The 13,266-nt window shown below is 45.9% G+C and overlaps 2 protein-coding genes across 2 annotated transcripts; one reads left to right on the top strand and one right to left on the bottom strand.

Moving 5' to 3' along the window:
• Nucleotides 1-452: 452 nt before the first annotated feature.
• EI90DRAFT_3020009 (uncharacterized protein) lies at nt 453-1,990 on the bottom strand (the record flags this gene model as incomplete). Its single annotated transcript, XM_039057450.1, has 7 exons — nt 453-779; nt 840-1,025; nt 1,183-1,229; nt 1,455-1,501; nt 1,566-1,607; nt 1,737-1,837; nt 1,916-1,990. The coding sequence occupies 7 exons, from the start codon at nt 1,988-1,990 to the stop codon at nt 453-455; spliced, it is 825 nt and encodes a 274-aa protein (XP_038911010.1).
• Nucleotides 1,991-6,925: 4,935 nt separating this feature from the next.
• On the top strand, nt 6,926-7,652 carry EI90DRAFT_3147010 (Lumazine synthase; the record flags this gene model as incomplete). Its single annotated transcript, XM_039065489.1, has 3 exons — nt 6,926-7,096; nt 7,117-7,136; nt 7,226-7,652. 3 exons carry the CDS (start codon nt 6,926-6,928, stop codon nt 7,650-7,652), a joined length of 618 nt encoding a protein of 205 aa, XP_038911011.1.
• Nucleotides 7,653-13,266: the final 5,614 nt, after the last annotated feature.

Below are 13,266 nucleotides of genomic sequence, written 5' to 3' on the forward strand. Positions count from 1 at the left end.
CCTTGGACCTGTCCCTGACAATCTCCTGACATAGTCATGAGCTTGGAGTGATCATATACATGCACACAAAATTGGAGCAAACACAGATATCACAAACACAAACACAAACTTTACAGACATAAACAAACAAAGGTTTCCTTATGAAAGAAGGCTATTCATTACCAGTTCCTGCACTCTGGCCTTTATGGCCTCCATGGCCCCTGACACCACCTTGCCTCTGACCTCTCCTCCTATGACTGTGCCCACACCTTGTCACACCCCCCTCATCCAATCCAACTCCAGAGCTTTCCACAACTTCAGTCTGGGGATCTGGATCCTGGCTCTCTGCAAGAGTGTCAGCACCAATACATATATATTTGGATGAACACACGAGGCATCTCAGAAGGAGCACTGGGTGGCACTTGGTCTGCTTCCTATGGCAAATTTTTAGCATTCACATAATATGAAACTCCCTATATTGAAAATCTCACAGGAGATTCAGCTGGTGGGCCCACCTCACTGTCATTAAGATCCATTTCAGCAAGAAGGGCATTCAGGCCCACAGAGATGCTCCCAGCTTCCATCAACACATTTGGTTCTTCCCCTACAGAAGAACCAAACAACAAATACTGGAACCAATGAATGGTTTCATGCATTGGACAGGTCATGGCAGTTTCTTCTTGTTTAAGCACCATGTGGATGAACTTATAGAAGTTCAGAAGAATCTCAAGGTAGTTCATTCTGCTTGGTTTCCCATGACCAGATACCATTTCTGTGTCACCAGACAATATGAAATAGACCTGGTTTCAGAATAATTGGTCAGTGTAAGATAGTCAAGCGAAATTTTAGTGGTTCCACACCAGCATTGAAACAATGGCAACAGTGCCAGGGGTTATACTGGTTATGTTATACATGATACCCAATGCCTTTGGTGATGCATGCAGTTTTGCCGGTTCCCAATCCTCCAGCAAAGGAGACCCTGGAAGTGGAATAGCAGACACCACATCATTGAGTGCAGAAGAACCAAATATAATGACAATAATTGCCTTATTGTAGCAATGTCAGTGTAATAGTTAGCATAAGCACAAGCAAAGTGCTCACAGCTGCAACTACATGTGAACGAAATACATGCTGGTGATGAGATCGATCACTATCTGGGAATAAAAATAAGGGTAAATGATCCATAGGGTTGGTGGAACCCACAATCATTCCCAGAAATTCTTGACATTCTTCAGCTGTTGGACCATGCCCTGATTTCAGCACAGATGGACTTAAGTCCTTTCCAAACAACTGGTAGCTTGATTTGCACAAGCAGTCCAACATTTGGCACCTCCATGCCCTGACATCGTGTCAGGGCAATAGCCCCGAACCCCGAGTCACATGTAAATTAGATACATATAGTCATGTGGGCAAGCGGGAACCTCCGGGTAACTGCTTACACACCACCATAAAATACACTATCTTGTATCACTTACGGCCTTGTGTGCTGAGCCACCCTAAGACCTCACACATCGGCAACAAACTAGTTGCATGGAAAGTGTTTAATTAGAGGAAGTTGTAAGGAAGGTCATTAGGATGTCACATACCTTAGCCAACCAAGGGATAGCTCCAGAATCAGTATGGAGCTCCTTTGTCAATATTGGGTATCTCAATTCAAGAATTTTGTGGACACAAAATTGATTGAAATTGTCTTCAGACGAAAATGTTTTCTTGGCTGTCCAAGAATGGAAATCACCACAAGTTCTGCTTGGATGGACTTTTTGGACAAAAATGGTGAATGAAGCAATGCATAAAGAGCTGCATGCTTCTTAATCGCAGCCTCAATGCTCTTGATGGTGGATGCATCACCAGGGAGAGCCTCATCAGTATCAGTCCCATCATCAGCTTAATTAGTAGTATCGGGGCTGATGGGAGTCTGATCAGTGAGTGTCAGTACCGGTCCGGAGCTTGATGGTGTTTGGAAATCATGCAATTGGAAGGCAGTAAAGTGTGGACTTGGTGAGGTAGACATTGTGGGCAGTGGTAAGAGAAGGTTTATCAGAGGTGGCCATAAGATCAAAAGAAAGCAGTATTTCAAATTTACATGTGTTTATTTAAAGTTGCATAGATAAAATCTGGAAAGGTCTGATGCCAGATAAACAAGAGGACCCATGGAAAATGGTACAAGTTGCCTGTTGGCTTACAGGACTCCAGCCTCTATGACTTCGTAATATTATACTTAGACCCATTGGTAGACAATATCCCATCATTTCACATGACTGATTGGCAGCAAAGCGCTGGTGAACATCATCTCAAAACCAAGTGGACTCAATGCTGGAACATTGGCCCCATGGAAGGTTCCTGCATTGTGCAGTAATTGTGCAGTAAAGAAGTTGGTCCTTCCCCAGCAAACGATTGAGAATGCCATCCAGGGCGATGCAGCCTCTGGGTGCTGTAGGGAAAGTTCCGAGGACATCATCAACAACTAAAGAATGACCCTCACATGCATGGACACTTGACCCTTGTATGATAGCAAGTTGGAATGGGAGGAAAGAGTAATTGAAGGAGTTAATCAAGGTTGTGTGTATCACTTGGATTTGACACCATGCTGAAGGTCATGTGACAAGTTAACTGGTTTAACTGGTAAGGTGACCACACATTTCAGCCTCAGTCTTGGCACAAGTTTCCCTGTGCATGGACATTCACCAGATGTTCCCATGGCTGCAGATTGAGGGGATCCGACATGCATTACATTTTTATGACATTTTTTTTGGACTGTTTATGTTAAAACATACTTTGAAGAACATTTCCTCACATTATTCTTACACTATATGGATTATATGAACCTATGAACAACTACTTAGAAATATTTTCTAGACAGAACTGTATGACACCCTGACTGAGTCATCTCTGATGGAGTCATTTCCAGCTGAGTCATTTTTGACCAAGTCACTTTGGCTGAGTCATAATATGGTTGAGTCATTTCATAGAAATGCACAGCCTCAAACCAATTCAGACTGAGTCATACACAGCCCCATCACACCTAACCAAGTCATTTTAGTTGAGTCATATCTGACTAAGTCATCTGGGCAAGTCATTAGCACTTTCTAGAACAAAAGCTTGTAAATACTCTATTGCATGTAAATAGTGCAAAGTGTGGGAAAGAAAGGTCTTGAAAGGTATAAAAGGACCATGATTTCACTCTCTTTGCAGCCCCTCAGAGAAGTAAGAAAATAGAGTAATATTTCCCTCAAGCACTTCTGGTTCTCACTCCAGTGTGAAAAAGTGATAAGACAGTTAAGTTTGCCACTGTACAAAAGGCAACAACAGTGTGATAAGTGAGATAGGAGATTTATAGGCGTCTAAGTAAGACACTTAGAAGCAGTTTGTTACTACTGAACAAAAGTGACAGTGTGAAGGGAGAAAATAGTAGTATCTCTCCACACATAGGAGTAATCACTTCCTAAACTAAAAAGTGGTAGAATTAGGTGAATTCTGACTGAGAGCTGAACAGACCAGAGTCGGCTCAGACAGACAGAATTATTTGAACAGCTCCGCAGGGTGTTTGATTATTTGATTTTTCTATAGCACACTAAACTGTTGAAAAAGCAACCAAAACACTAACACAGCACTGTACTCAACAGGTACACTCCCCCACAACCAGGAACAGGGAAAACTGCACTTTCGGTTCCGCTCCTTCAGCACTCTGGCCCTACCCAGTCCCAGGCACTTGGGCTCGATGTGGATAATCCTGTCGAACCAGGATCCCGTGCACACATGTCAATCTTTTATGCTTTTGATAGTTGCAGACGCTGAGGTATGTCAAGTATTGCAGATTACTTTTTGTCCTTGTGCTCACTTTAACTTATTAGTTTTGTCTAGGGATTTTTTGGGGCTTTCTTAATACACCCAAAGTCCTGTGAATGAATGTACTACCCTCGGATCTGATTTGACTGCCGACATTTGGCAAGTACAACTAATGCTGTTTGTTGGTGGTATCTGACTTTCTTTCCATAGCTACCCCAAGATCGCTTGCTAACATCACTTGAGCGAACAGTTATCAACATTGTAAACGAGGTCAGCATTGATGTGAATCATGCTGTGACCGATGGATGTTATTACCCTTCATCGCCGGTCTCCGTCTTGGCTATGTGAGTTCACTCACACAACTACTTCAACACCTCCACCCCTCGCTGCCATTCCCCAGCCCCATAGCTGCTCCTGCAGCTATTCTTCTCAGTGAGTCGCTCTCCATTTGTTAAACACTATGTTTCACTTTTGTTTGTTTTTGGTTTTTTTTTTGGTAATGTTCAACTTTCCACCCTCTCCCTAAACCTCAGCTTTGCACACCACCATATCTCCCCTCCCTTTTTTTTTTGTGTTTGCTGAACACTCACATTCTTTCTTTATTGTGTGCCCACTAAGCATTTCGGCTCTGTACTTTACAATCCAGTTATATACATTAATAGTATGTTTGGGTTTAGCCTGCTTCATCCATTATGGATAATAGTAAATTATACAGGTGGGTTTTGTTATGCATCGATCATTGTGTAACAATTCATATAAAACCCGAGGGTCTATCTCATATTCCCAGGCTCGCTGGCTGAGTGGTAGGGTTGTACTATATTGCTATAGACTGTATTAGTATTTCAATATAATAAATATATGTGGTATGTATCCATATGTTTTGTCATATCCTGGAATCCCGACCCTGCGCACTCCACCACACCACACCTTCCTAACAACTTCACCATCCCCTACACCATGCCTCCCCACTCCCCAAGTCACCTTCCTTCCTGACTGTCTCAGCTCCGGTCTGGTTGCAGCACACCGAACCTTGGCCACTCCCATCCCGGAAGCTCGGTCCCAAGTCGGAACATTCGGAGACTCCGGATTTGCTCCGATATCCTGACGGACCTCCGACATCCCGTGACATACCCCTAAACCATTTCTCCACCCATTTCATTTATTGGAGCCACCCAACATCCTTCGGATATGCAACTCCGCTTTCGGAGCTACCCGCATCCTTCAGTGACCTCACTCACGTTGTAACGGGTCTATCAATCTAGACTCATGGCTCAGGTCTAGGGGGGTAGGTCTCTCTCTATCTCTAGGGTAGATGTGGGTCCTGCGAGTACGGTGCTGATACTCTGTGTAACCTCTAACTAACTGTCTGTACAGTTGTCATGGAAGAGTCCGATACAAATATAAAAGGAAAGTCACATGTGTGAATGAATGAAAATCGTAAGGAAAATAAAGAAAAAGCCATATCTCCTCAACCACTCCACCAAATCCGACGATCTTGAACTCGTCAGAACCACCTCCACAGTCTCTACAACTCCTACTATTACCACAACTCACCAATCCTAGTCCCTGATGCAGTAGGGGGTGAAATGTGTGATAAGTGTTGGTTTGACCTGCACGGACTTGTCCCCACAACAACGTCATCACTTATTAGTCACCTTCCATTCTTAGCATGACTATCTTCTTCTTACCATTCAGTCGGCTAACCCCCCTTACCCATTTCTTGTTCCCATTCATTTTCCGGCCTCTTACTCCGCCCTCCTTGATCCAACACCTCGGTTCCCCATTAAAGATATCATTCGGGACCTTTCAGTACCTCTCGGTATCATTCGGTGTTCTTCTATTATCATTCGGACTTTGACTAAGTCCTTTCCATTCCCCCTTATAAATACCCATAGATTAGAACCTGTAGTTCCTCAGTTCTAATCTCGACTAAAATGCTACCCAGAGTCCCTCTGAGTGAATCCTGTTCCCTTTCTACAAGATACCTCAGACATAAGAAATACAAGGACTAACTGAGACATAACGGAGGCACAGCGCTCCCTCCGAGTCGCTGAGGCCACGTCCTCCTTAGAGCCTCTTGTACCATCCAGCAGAACCGGGCTTCCTGGAGAAGCTTCAGTCCACTACTGGAGCTCTTGGATCCCCCTCTAGTTGAGCCCCACCTGCATTCGGACTCACGCATTTTCCCCTACGATCCAGGTTTTTGACATGTTTGTGGTATATGAGGTTGTTGGTTCAAACACCCAAGGGAGTACAACTAGGTTCATTTCTTTTTGGGCTATTGCTGTGGTCACGTTGCAATGCATTGAAACTCAATAAGTTGCGTTGCAATGCATTTGAACTCAATGGGTCACGTTGCAATGCATTTGAACTCAATGAGTCATGCTACAATACATTTAAACTCAATGGGTCCTGTTGCAATGCAGGGCTGGCTGTTGCAACGCTAAGTAATCAATGCAAGACTTGCATTGCCACCATCCCGTTTTGGCCATTGTATTGTGTTGCATTGAGTTACAATGTATTGACACGGATTTGTATTTTTTCGGACAAAGATACACTTGCGATACATTTCAATTACATTCTCAAAGTCAGCCCCACTTTCAGAATGAGCTCTTTCATCGGGAACCTTTCTCACTTGTTTGAGACCTGTCAGGCTGATGCCACCCTTCTATTCTTCCTTCCTTCTTGACTCAATGTTACTCCAGGTTCTGCAGGTCAACGGCGGTTGGACAACATAGCAGTTAACTCTTAGATTATAGAGTAATATAAACATGTGTAAATACATGCGCTGAGGGCGCTTCCTCCAACAGGTTCCGCTTACTTCTCTGTACATACTGTCAAAATGTGTGTTTGAATCATTATCTGAGAGGACCTGCTGCAATGGCTGTGCAGGTTTCAGCGATGCGAAGCGCGCACTCTAGTATTAATGCCGGTCCGTAAAGCATTTCCCCGAGGTGGCAGTCTCTGCACCAACACAGACGCGTCGACCTGACCTTCCCCACAAACCCCCAGACAACCTTTGCCCGCGAAAGCTATGGGGGTTCCACCCAAAAAAAAAAAAAGAAGAAGAGGCAAAAAATTTTCAATAGCTTAAAATCTGGTGACCTTCCCGTTCCCACGCCCCACATTGGTTTCTCATAGCTCTTCCGCTACCGGAATTATGAGCGAAGACCATACCGTTAAAGGACTATCACCCTTTGATACGCAGTACGACGGCTCCAATCTGCGCATTGCGATCGTCCACACCAGATGGAACAAGGTGGTCATCGACGCGTTGCTAGTGGCGACGCTGAGGAAGCTCAGGGAAGCTGGTGTTAAAGAGGGTAACATTGTCATTCAGGAAGTTTTGAGCTCCCATTGGCATGCACAAGGTATGTACTTGTCGTGTTAGGCGCGACGATGGTCGTAAAAGTCTGCGCGAAAGCCTCCGCTCCACCTAAAATGCTTGTGTGTTCGTTAGGGTCATATCTGCATCTCAAATCCAGGCATATTCAACCGCAACCGATCTACTCAGTGGCACGAACTCGTTATTGTCCCTTGACTCTCGTCCCAATACACCTGCCATCGCTCCGTCAAAGCCGGCCAACATACCATCTCGACCATTTGATGCCGTTATCGCGATTGGGGTTCTTCTCAAAGGCCCAACGATGCGCTTTGAACACATCTCTGAAGCGGTTTCCACAGGACTCATGCGGGTCCAATTGGATAGTGGGGTTCCGATAATATTCGGAGTATTGACTGCGCTGGCGGATGTGCAGGCTGTATTCGGAGCGGGAATAGGTGGCCCGGATGGCAAGCAGGGTCATAACCATGGGGAAGAATGGGGTGCTGCTGCGGTTGAAATGGGAAGTCAAGCTCGAGGGTGGGCGCAGGGAAAATTCGCATAGGTCTAGCCCTCGTTGCATGGGTCCGGTGTCACCCTATGGGTGTGCGTTCTGGATCGCGCGTCCATGATCTATTGAGGAGTCCAATGGAAAGTTCTTTGTATCCCGTATTGTTGTAGGTTAGAGACGTGCTTTGGACTCGAACGTGGCGCGCGAGTGAGTGAGTGAGTGAGTGGATATTCAGCCTGCAAGCTTAGGCTGCTCCTGAGAACGCCGAGGCAGAGGGAAATAACAAAAATTAGTCTGATCTGAGTGTACCTGCTCCTTTGTCCGGGTAGATCGAGAATTACCGCCACAGTTCAAAAACTGATGCAATAACTTGACTCCGAATTATCGAGGAAATGTAGGAATAAAACAGACTGTGGTGCAATTTGAGGCGGCCAATTTGTTGAAAAAAAGGACAAAAAACTGTACTCCGGAGTGGAATTGAGACAAAAAATGGTCTCAAAGCAATGAGTCACGAAGATTCAGATTCTCCTTAATATGGCGGCTGTACTTTCGAACCGCCTATTTGGCTTTGATTCCCATTAAATATGACCATATTCCGTACTGTGAGAGAACTAGCGTTACAAACTAGCGCTCAGTTCACGATAGTGTAACTAAATTATCCAAAAATATTAAGATAGACGATGTTCATAAGTTGGGGAGGAGTGGTGGTATAGTGGTAACACCCACCAATCTACTCTCTCGCTGGCGTTTGCCAATTGAGAGGACGTTGGTTCAACTCACCTGTTGGGAGGTCGTGGTTCTCCAAAGTCTCAAAGGCACATGTTTATGCATCCGGCCAACAAGCCGAGGAGCCGGTCTCATGATCACTTGATCACCAACTTCTCCACTACCGATTACATTGAGTATAGAAAAGGTTCATATCATATGACTAAGTCTTCTATTCACTACCTGAAAGGGGCCTCTCATGGGCACAACCGGCCAGGAGTTAGGAGTTCAATTGGCATGGACCCAGACGTTCTATAGGGGATCACTTGCAGCATAACAGGCTCATGTGCATCAGCAAAAGTCCGTTATGCTCCGGAGCATCAAGAGTGGCTGGAGCATGTGGGAGACAAAACAGCAGATTGGGCACTCCTGGAGCCAATAGTGTTCTGCTGGGAGGGGGTTCAGGAGCAGCTGGGAGTGGTGAGGAGTATGTAATGTGCCAGGAGCAGTGGGAGGAAAATTTTGGTCTCTAAAAAGTTGAAAAAAAAAATTTAGGGAAAAATCAAAAAAAAATTCAGGAACTATAGTGCCTTTAAAGTGCTTTCAGGACATATAATTATTTGCAAAATTGAGGAAGAAATGATGGAGAAAAATGGAAAATACTTTCGGAGACCCGAGAAATAATGAGAACTGAATTGATGGGAAAGTCTGAAAATTGAATAGGAAAGTGAGGGGAAACCTTGTAAGCATTGTTATTTTCTGCTGTTCTGATTTTTCCTGATTGTTCTTGGTCTCACTCCCAGCTGCTCCTGGACCCTCCCAGGAGCTTTCAGGAGTATTGAGGAGCAGCTGGGAATGAGACCAAGAAGAATCGGGAAAAATCAGAACAGCAGAAAATAACAATGCTACAAGGCTTCCCCTCACTTTCCTATTCAATTTTCAGACTTTCCCATCAATTCAGTTCTCATTATTTCTCGGGTCTCTGAAAGTATTTTCCATTAGCTCCTCCTGGACCCTCCCAGGAGCTTCCAGGAGTATCCAGGAGTATCCAGTAGCAGCTGGGAGTGAGACCAAGAACAATCAGGAAAAATTAGAACAGCAGAAAATAACAATGCTACAAGGCTTCCCCTCCCTTCCCTATTCAATTTTCAGACTTTCCCATCAATTCAGTTCTCATTATTTCTCGGGTCTCCGAAAGTATTTTCCATTTTTCTCCATCATTTCTTCCTCGATTTTGCAAATAATTATATATCCTGAAAGCACTTCAAAGGCACTACAGTTCCTGAATTTTTTTTGATTTTTTCCCTAATTATTTTTTAGAAGTCCCTATTTTTCAAATTTTCCTCATTTCCCTCTATATCCCCCCCTCATTCCCCCCTCATTCCCCCCCTCATTCCCCCCTCATTCCCCCTCATTCCCCCCCTCATTCCCCCCCTCATTCCCCCCCTCATTCCCCCCCTCATTCCCCCCCTCATTCCCCCCTCATTCTCCCCCTCATTCTCCCCCTCATTCTCCCCTCATTCTCCCCTCATTTCCCCCTCATTTCCCCCCCTCATTCTTGTCAGGGACTCATCCGGGGTCGAGGGGGTCTGGGTATAGCGTCCGGGACCGAGAACCTGGCGGGGGGTGGATCGGGCATGCGTACTGACAGGCCCGATGTGGGACAGTGGTCCCTGGCCACTCAGACTGAAGTGGAAAGTTGTTATTATCATTAAAGGAGAGATATTGTACTGCTTACCTGAAGTGGAAAGTTGAGAAGAAGGCTACTTCTTCAGTTCCCACTTCAGGTTTGTTTACATACATGCGGCTTGGATCACATGATGGGTGCCACGTCACCCTCGCACACAGCCGTAACCACCCGGGTGTCTCCGTGGGAGATCCCAAGGGTATCTGGTGCAGGCGCGCGTGCTGGGCACAGCGGGAGGTCGCCCGAGGTGCCCAGGCCGGGTACATGGTGGGCGCGCTGCAGATGGGTCAATTGTACATTGATACAGAGAAAGTCGTCCATGTAGAATAAAGGGAGAATACAGAAGAAGTAAGATAAGGAGAAACTGAGGAGGGGAGGATGAGGGGGAAGAAGGGAAAGGGGGAGGAGGTAAGGGAGGGTGGATCGGCGGGGTACCGGGTCAGGTTGGGCCAGGTGGAGCCGGGTCAGGCGGGTGTGCCCTGACAATTCTCCCCATTTCCCCCTCCCCCATATTCTGCCAGCCCGAAAGTGATTAAGTTGCCAGATTAATCATATATCAGGCCATAAATTTTGATTGTGTATTGGTGAGTCTCAGTGTCCTTGATATATAGTATAGTGTTTGATCTAAATGTTAAGCAGTGTCTTGTTGTGTTAGTCTTGTGGTAGGAGGTATTCATGGGGGATCTTCCCTCTTCTTTTTTCCTTTTCATTTTCAAATGCTCCAGGAGCTCCCAGAAGCTTCTCACCCCTATACACTTTGAAGCATTAAATTGTATTTACTGGATATGTTTGTGCACAAAGCAATGCTCCAGGCCCTCCTGGGAGTGCCCTGGAGTACCTAGCCAACTCCGGAGGAAATGGGCTGTTCCTGGACCAGCCAATCTCCTCCTGATTCTCCCAGTGCTCTCGATACTCCGGAGCACTCAGGAGCATAACAATTTTTTGCTGATGTGATATGGTCTACCACTGTCACAATTCAGAAGAAGTTGGATTGTTCAGTTGCGAATCCAGGCATTGGTGAACGATGTTGGTGTTATCTGGGAGCTTAGAATCATGTGGAACTTGAGTATAGAAACATGTATGATAATATCCCTTGGGCCTCACCCCTTCCCCTTGGCGCCTTAATCGGGCAGCCTATATCTGGGAAGTAAAATATTGAGAATTCACACACACACACACACGTTCATAAGTGGTCACTATCTGGAAGCAAATCATGGTACAACTTGCACCTCACCTCATCCCTGACACTGTACTTTTGATGCAAATGTAGAACTGAGAAGTTGTAGAAATGATACCACTTTATGACTTCTTGGTGTGCAAACTTCAATATCTATCATTATCATCAAATGAGGAGCAAAATACTTGTGGATATCAGAATCAAGAATATCTTTCAACCCCAACATGAATTTTGCAATCAAAAAAAAATGAACAGATTTCAAGTTGGCCAGTTATGCTGAGTAGAATTGAATTGAGGAGACTGCCAAATACAAAAAATTCTTCATTCTTCATTCCATTTTCCCTCTGCATGCAAAGCACTATTGTGCAAATAATGGAGAGAAGGTGATGTGCTATTTAATCAAATTCTGATGGGCAATCAAAATATAAAGGGTGTCACAGACTCCTACCTGAGGCAATGCAGGAGAATTTTCCCCTAGGAATACATAAATAGTATATTTAACATATATAAACACATGGTCAGTCAGGTGAGATCAAAATGATACACATGAATTTCTTGGCCCCTCCAGCTTGCCACGGAAATATTGGCCGCTTGTGACCTGCACTGCCACATTCGGCAATTGCCACCATAGTGATGACTTATGAATGTCGTCTATCTTACCTAGCATTACAAACTGGCACTAGACCATGAAGGTCATTGAATAAAGGTCTAATGAGACCAAGAAATGAGACCTCACCTCAGTTCACAATAGTGTAACTGAGGAGAGAGAGAAAACAGTCACGATGAGTGGCTTTTAAGCCTACAATGCTGCCTATCAACAAGAAGGATAAACTGGGAATAATCAGACTCCTTAAATAAGAAGTAGCATGAAGTTGCAGTTAAACTTCGGAAATTCAGATAAGACCCTCAGTGAGGAAGCAACTGGTCATGTGAGAGTCCAAAAATTCATGGTAATTCATTTTGAAACTGTCAGGGCACAGCCCTTGACCCCACTCACCCTCAGACACCCTCACCCTTTCCCTAACCACCCTCTCCCCACATTTCCCCATTCCCCTATCCTTCCCCCCACTGTGTCATATCCGTGCATACCCGACCCCAACCCGACTTCCGGACCTCCACCCTCTTCACCTCCGGAGTCATACCCTACCGCTGCCGTTCCGATACTCACCTCCGGTCCTGGCAACACACCTCCTTCTACCCCCCCACGCCACCTCTGCTCCTCCTTCCCTCTCCTCCCCTATCTCCGTCCGCTCCGATACTCACCTCGGACCGAACACCGCCCCTCTTGCCACCCTCCTACTACTTCTCCACCCTCCTACTCCACTCCTCCTTCACAACACCTCCACCCTCCCGTCACCCTCCTACGCTTCCCCCGTCTGCTCCGATACTCACCTTCGGACCTGACAACTCTCCTTTCCGCCACTCCTTCCCCTTACCTTTCTCCTCTCTCCTCCCTCTGGTACTCCTCCACCACCCTCCTGCCAAGTTATGACCATCCACCGCTGTCCCGTACTTCGTACTCGGACACCGCTCGTACCTTTGCTCCGAGCCTCTGTCATAGTCCCTACCTCAGACTTTGACTCCACCTCGGTCTTAGTCCATTGCATTGGTGACCTCATACTACGTAAACACCATTGCCAATATCCCTCGGACTTTCAACCCCGCCTCCGTAAGCTCCATAAGCTCCGCAACCCCGAGCTTCGCGGATTGCCTTCGGCACTTTCGCCGCTTGTAATGTACCTCTCGCGTTTACCCCTCATCCCTATTTGGACTACTGCTTCTTCCCATCCTAGCCAGTTAGTCATCATCCCCACTCCTCCTCATCCTCCTGCCCCTCTGGGCCTCACCCTCCCTACCTCCTTTCGGATGTATCACAGGTCCTGCCTTATGACCTTCGGTACCACTCCGCTTCTTCTACCCTTTGTTCCCGTTCAGACGTCTTCGTTCCGATTCGGTTACCCTTTGTTTTCCTTGTGCTTTTGCCCCCTCCATTATATATATCGGCGCTTGTACATACTCGTTTTGGTTCAGTCTGAAATCGACCTGAAATGCCCCCTAGAGACTTCCTGCTCACCTACTGTGAAATTAAGGACCAAATG

The sequence above is a fragment of the Cantharellus anzutake genome (genome assembly GCF_015039405.1).
Source record: "Cantharellus anzutake strain C23 chromosome Unknown EI90scaffold_69, whole genome shotgun sequence".
NCBI classification, from domain to species: Eukaryota; Fungi; Basidiomycota; class Agaricomycetes; order Cantharellales; family Hydnaceae; genus Cantharellus; species Cantharellus anzutake.